Source organism: Arachis stenosperma, chromosome 1, assembly GCF_014773155.1.
Source record: "Arachis stenosperma cultivar V10309 chromosome 1, arast.V10309.gnm1.PFL2, whole genome shotgun sequence".
NCBI lineage: Eukaryota > Viridiplantae > Streptophyta > Magnoliopsida > Fabales > Fabaceae > Arachis > Arachis stenosperma.
The window spans coordinates 11,739,590-11,746,778 of record NC_080377.1 but is presented as its reverse complement, the minus strand read 5'-3'; the positions used below and the strand labels follow the sequence as shown (position 1 = coordinate 11,746,778).

Below are 7,189 nucleotides of genomic sequence, written 5' to 3'. Positions count from 1 at the left end.
CGTACAAGGCTTTCAAGGGGGCCTAAGCAAGTAACAAGGCCCCTAAGTTGATAGTGATCTATGTATGTTCCGGGGTCCCATACTTTGTTTGTCAACCCCTTTTCTTCTTGATCTTCGTGCTTCCAATAGGGTGACAAACTTATTGAATTCTCTTTGTAACTCGTACTCATCCTCTTAAACCCATTGAATTTGGCTTCACTCAACCTTTGAAACTCAAAGTTTGATCTCCCATCCTTTATGCACCTTGTTTCACATTGTCCACCAACATCTAATCCGTTCTTACTCTCTAACCCACAAAGAGTTCTAAGTTGACCGTCCGTTTCTAACAACGCATATTGATATGGGCCAAGAAAATTAAAGGATGAGATGATTACCCACTCAATTTGTGATTGGGACGGCGACTTAGCAAGGAAGATATTCAATGATCTTGACATTGTAGGTTCCACTTCCTTTGGCTCCTCCATGATGATTTTCATCTTTTGATAACTCTTTTTAAATTCTTCTTGTTTGCTAACTTCCTTCAACCCTTTATCATTGATCAAGTTATGTGTTGGAGGTTGCGCACCCTCCTCAACATTGGTTTCACATTTGAAGGGGGAAGCTTCAACAAGATCACCATTGTCATTTGATGTAGAGTTATTTTCGTGGATGAAACTTCCTTCTTGTTTAACCTCCTCTAGGTCTTCTTCCACTTCTTTATCTTCAACAATCTTCATTTCCTCCGCTTGTTGCAACACACACTCCATTTCCTTGTGCTCAACTCGAGACTCTAAAGTCTCCCTCATACCTCCCTCTTTGGTTGCTTTCTCACAATCATCTGTGAACTCATTTCGCTTGTGATATGAATCCCAAGAATCTATCTTTTGACGGATGGTTTCTTGAAGTCGATCCATTTCTTCTTTGAAACGATCCCTTGATTCTCGTTCCGCTTTACTAACATAAGTAGGATCGTATTGCTCTTGGATTAATGGACATTGATATGCTTCCATGGAGGTTTGTGGCGGAGAGGGGAAATCATGATATGGTTGGAAAGGAGATTCATCAAAGCTTTGGGGTGGGAAGTTATTTTGGTTATTGGTGGAAGGTGGAATTATGCGGGACGTAAATTCTTGGAGGGTGGAGGTGAAACTAGTGAAGGCAGCTTGGATCTCTTCTTGCTCTTGAAGAATGATACTAAGTGTATCATCCATGGGAGCTTGGGTTGGAGGGTAAAAATGTTGGAGTGGTGGTGATTCAAGAGTTGCTTGTTCATAATCGTCACAAGGGTATGCATAGGGGGAATATGAATTTGGATCATATGTAGGTAATTGGTGGAAATAAGATGTGGGTTGAGAATATGGTGCATAGAATGGTGGTGGTTGAGAGGTATAACCATGATAAGAATCATCATATCCATAGGAATGATATGCATTTTAGGAAGGATTACCATCATAGTAACTTGAAGGGGAAGGTTGCCATGATGATTGCTCATATGGATATGGCTACCCTCCTGAGAATTCATCTATCCCATACTGTGAGCCATCATTCAAGTTTTCATCGCCTACAAAATAGTCATAGTCATATCCAAAACCACAAGGATGAGAATTCATAGTGGCAAATAGAAACAAAACCAATAGGGATCTAAAGCTAACAAAAACCAACAAACAAACAAAAAACAAACATATTCACAATATTCACATATTTACATTAACCAAAAACATGGCACTCATGCGCATTCCCCGGCAACGGTGCCATTTTGACGAATGAATTTTTGCCGGTGTAGAAATTATCAAGTGATCAATCGTAGTATAGTCTAAACCGACGCAAAATCCATCATCAAACAAATCTACAATCTATAATCGAGAGTATTAGTCCCGAGTCGTTCTTCCCTAGGAATGCTACAAGGATGCATGTTATTGGTTAAGTGGTCTTTGGTGGCTTGAGGAGAGTGCTAATAAAAGAAAACAACAATCAATCTATATTAAAAGCCTTGGCCAAGGTTGAACATTGGAAGTTCCATCACTATAGCTTCCTTCAATTGTGATAACAAAAGAGTATTGCTTCACTTAGTTAACCCCTAATTATAGAGGAAAGTCAAGTAAAAGTAATTAACTCAAGTCACAAGTCCTAGTCTTACCCTAGGGAAGTCTAGCTTTAGTGCACTCTAAGTCAATTAGCAATCCTCAATTCTTAATCAACAATTGACATCCATTATTCAAGTGTCTCCAATGACTCAACCACTCGGCCAAGTGAGGGAATGCTACTCCATATCTAAAGTTGGCATTTTCTCAAACACTTGGAGAGCAAGAATGAAAGACATAGTAAAATTGAGAAGAGATTTAGAATTAAAGCAATTCAACACAAAAGATTAACAACAATCAACAATGAACAACAATGAAAATGAGATCTTCAATGGATCAATAGAATCCAAAACAACAAAGTTAAACCTAAAGATCTATAAGAATTGAACAATTACAAACACTAATTGAGATTAGAGAAGAGGATCTACAACATGAACAAAGTAAATTGAGTGTTGTACTAGATCTCACCAAGGAATGGTTGAGAATTGAGAAAATGAAGATGAATCCTAGAGAGAAGTTGGAGTTTCTCCCTCTACAAATGTAACTAACTAAAATATCTACCTAAGGATCTAAAATTAGTCTATGGATGTGAATGTGTGTTAATCCCCTTCAATCCTTGGCTCTTATGTGCATTTTGGCGCCAAAGTTGGTTACTAAAACCTTCCAAAATCGCCAGGCACGTGTTGTAATAGAAGAATCACGTGCGGGCTACGACGCGTGCGCGCACGGTACGCGTGCGCGTCCTTGGCCTGTATCGCAATGTGCGCGCGAGCGCCTTGTGCGCGTACGCGTGCTTGGCCGAGATCAATTCTTTGGCTTTTTGTGCTTCTCTCCACTTGCATGCTTCCTTCCTTGCTTCTTTTGATCCATGCTTAGCCTATTTCATCCTGAGATTACTAACAAACACATCAAGGCATCTTATGGAATCAAAGAAGAACTAGAATTCATCAAAATAAGGCTTAAAAAGCATGTTTTTACACTTAGGCACAAATACGGGAGAGATAACAAAACCATGCTAATTTATAGGCTAAATGTGACAAAAGGTTATCAAAATACTCTAAATTCAGTACCAAATAAACCGTCAAATTGGGGTTTGTCAGTGTCACAACACCCATTCCTTTTTCAATAAATTTATTAAATTCAGCGCAAACAACTTTACGTCTATGAAATAAAAAGATGAAATATAAAATAGTTTTGAATAAAAAAATACAAAAATAAAATTAAACAATATAACAAACAATTCAAATGGATTAGTGAATGAGAATGAAAAAGGGAATGCAAAACTCGAATAGGAGAGGATGGATCTATAAACCCATTTTGTTGGAAAAACTCTGCCAACCACATCACCACTGAGAAAGTAGATTAGCTACAAGCCCCATACGTAGATAATGATTCACAAAACCAAACCATGATCCATAAATATAAGAAAACATAAGTAGAAATTTCATCTTTGTAATCATTGAGAATGACATGTTATTAAAAATAGTATAGTATACTATAATAATAACTAATTTTGATAAACAAAAAATATTTTTATATGTATTGATATATTTTATATCCTTACATCATGTCATTCAAAATAGTATAGTATAATATTTAATTTTAATAAATGAAAAATATTTTTATATGTATTGATATGTTTTATATTCATTTTAAAGTAAAAGATTATACTTGCCATTTTTAAAATATTATGTATTAAAATGGTATATTTATAAAGCGTATGAATACTCTTTTTTCATAACATCCTTTAATTTTCATTTAATAGAACCTAATCGTTCATAAAAAATGATGCATCTAATGCACAGAAATGCTTGAGACAATTTTACACATACCCCAATGAAAATGTCCCTCTCTAAAGAAGACATACACCAAAACAAAACTATAAATTACAGAGATAAGATTGAAAGATATAACAACAAACTACATTATATCTTATAAAAAACTTCCTTAAATACAATGTTTTCAGTCCTAGCTGCATCAACTAATCCTTCATCACAAAGTAAAATCTTAAGACTATTTCTATTCCTAACTTGGGAAAGAGCTACATAAAGTTTATCGTGAGAAAACACATAACGACGCAAGAACAAACCGACTGTTGATAATGTCTGACCCTGGCTTTTGTTGATTGTCATCACAAATGACAGAGAAACTGGAAATTGACGGCGTTGGAATTTAAACGGTATAACCGTATCACTGGGAATCATATTCATTCTGGTGATAAAAACTTTGTCCCCAACATTGCTACCAGAAACAATATCTGCACCGATCACATTTGTCCCTAGATCTTGCACAACAAGTCGAGTCCCATTACACAAACCCCCAGCCGGATCAATATTCCTCAACAAAATAATAGGCACGCCTATTTTCAACTTCAACGAATGATTAGGTAGACCAGAACACCTAATCTGATTCAAGAATTCAACAGTTATCCAATCGACATCAACATCAGAATAGGCATCACTACCACATATCGAATCAGCTGAGATAATTTTTCTCTTCACCGGGAAACAAGTCAACTATATAATTGTTTATCTCTTCAACATTGTCGACAGTCGGAGCGAGTATTGGCCTATCTTGGAAAAAACTTGGATCACGAAAATTCTTAACCAAATTCGGATGGATTGTATTTACAATATCTTCCACTGGATTTTCCAAGACAGAAATGATTAGATCAGAAGGAATATCAACAAAAAGTTTATCGTTGACCACTGTTCCACATCGACCTTCACCGATTTGAAGTATCCAATCTGAAAACGACCTTAACTCCTGAGCAGTTGATTGTTTCGATCCGATTGCTAACCTCACATTTTTTGTCAGTCGCAAAACTTTGCAATATTTCCAAACGACAGAAGAATTTATGGAAGCTATCACAATCTCGGTACGCGAACCTTTTGGAATAACTGGCAAGACCTGCCTAAAATCACCACCCAGAACGACCACCTTCCCACCAAAAGGTAAATCTTTATTCCTATTACAGACCGAAACTATTATATCACGCAACGTCCTATTGAGCGCTTCAAATGCTAATTTGTTAGTCATCAGTGCCTCATCCCAAATAATCAAATCGGCCAATCGAAATACCTCAGCTTTTGGACTATCCTTCTTAATCCGGCAAACAGTATCTGCAGTCAGCTCAACAGGAATATTGAACATAGAATGCGTCGTCTTACCACCAGCTAACAACAGAGAAGCAATACCACTAGAAGCAACATTTATAACAATCTTTTTCTCAGATCGCAATCTAGCTGACAAAACTCTGTATAAAAAAGTTTTTCCAGTGCCACCAAATTCGTACACAAAAAAGAATCCATGCCTCTTACTCAAAACACAGTCAATAATTTTATCGTAGACCACCCTCTGTTCTTCATTTAACTTTAAGATATTTGCATCGTGCTCACGAGACAAAGAAACAGTATCATACTGCAACTCACGCAGTAGCATCAAATTGCTAAATTGAGAGACTAAAGAGTTATCAGGAACCGGCATGCCAGCATAATTTCTCAATGATTTTCCATTACTCTGTAATAGTTTCTCAATCTCCAACAAACAAAACGTTTGTAACTCATCCAGACTCATAGTTAGATCTACGTTTAACAATAATTAATAAATATTAGCACCATAATATCACTTTTCTACTGTGTGCATGCGTGTGTGCCCACCTGTCATGTAATAAATTCACGATGAACAAAAATCTTACCAGGATATTGCAGCTCATGTCTACTGCAATAAAGAATATCATCAAACAAATAAGCCCAAGTTTGCTCCCAAACTGACAGAGGTCTTCCCATGGAACCAGATAGCAGCAACATCACAAAAAGCCTCCTTAGCTGTGCAGCTGACGCTAACTCGGTGACTTCCTTAATAGCAGAAACATACTCCTTATCATCTATCAAGAAACCCATGGTAGAACATGCCTCTTGAAATGTATTATAAGTAACACCATTCACAGTTCTTATACTTCGAAAACTGGTACAACTTCTCTGCACATTCAAAAGCATCCGCATGTAGAAAAGTTCACCGGATGAGGGATGAGCAAAACTCAATCTTCCAATTGAGAATCGCCTCTATCTTGGCTTCCACTCCCTACTCTTCAAACAGTAGACAAATTTACTTGGATATTCAACATATGTTAGAGACCGCCTCTCCGGGAACTGCCTGTTGGCCATCATCCAACCCGTAAATATCGTCAGCAAATCTTTGTTGCACAAATAAACATGAGTAGTGCTATCAGCATCATCGAATACAACATGTTACTGGTTCGGCAAGTGAAAAGTCAACCTCTGTACCGACGGCCATCTTTGATGAATATCGTAAGCAAAAATTCTCCACATGGATTCAGACGGTGACAAATAACGACAATCATAATACTGTTTGATCTCATCTACCACCTGAGAAGATTCACCAACATTATATCTTTCTCCAACAGTTGCAGTCACCCGATCCGGACCCTTATTAACATACTTAAAAAGATACTTAATGACGTTTGACTTGTTACAGAACTCGAGATTTATGTGAGCTTGATATCTCATTAACAACAGTGGATTATATGGCACAACAAATCTGTTGTCAATATCGACATCGTTAATCTTCACTGTGACACCCATATTATGACGTCTATATATTGGATACCCATCTTCATCAAAACTCGCTTGGTCAATGAATCTTTTTGGATAAAGTTCTGAGCACTTACCATCTTTCATGCAAGGAGAACTCGGTCTAAGTCGACCACAGGGACCATGGATCATGTACTTGGTGACGACATTATAAAGAGATGGAAATTTCTGTGGATTGGATAGCTCGACACAGATGAATTCATCAACAATTTCAACACTTTGTAAGTTGCTTTCCCCATTAAGCCAGAGTAACATGTGTGTATGCGGTAGACCTCTTTTTTGGAACTCAATAGTATACATACCTAAAAAATACAAAAAACATACTAAAGAACCAAACAACTACATGTCCGACAACAACAGATAGAAATTGAAATGCTAAGCAAGAAAAGAACATACCTGCATTAAGTGGACCAAAAACCACACCTTCCTTGAGATCGCTAAGGAGGCACTTCAACTTGGCATGAAAGACACGACAAGAGATATTAAGACGATCAGCGATGGGAATTCACTCTCGCT

The 7,189-nt window shown here is 37.2% G+C and overlaps 1 protein-coding gene across 1 annotated transcript; it reads right to left on the bottom strand.

Annotated features, from left to right (window-relative positions):
• Positions 1-3,985: 3,985 nt before the first annotated feature.
• LOC130975280 (uncharacterized) lies at positions 3,986-6,928 on the bottom strand. Its single transcript, XM_057900102.1, has 5 exons — positions 6,339-6,928; positions 6,198-6,255; positions 5,758-6,040; positions 4,578-5,644; positions 3,986-4,465 (listed from the first exon to the last, which is right to left on the bottom strand). The coding sequence occupies exons 1-5, from the start codon at positions 6,926-6,928 to the stop codon at positions 3,986-3,988; spliced, it is 2,478 nt and encodes an 825-aa protein (XP_057756085.1).
• Between the last annotated feature and the right edge of the window lie 261 nt (positions 6,929-7,189).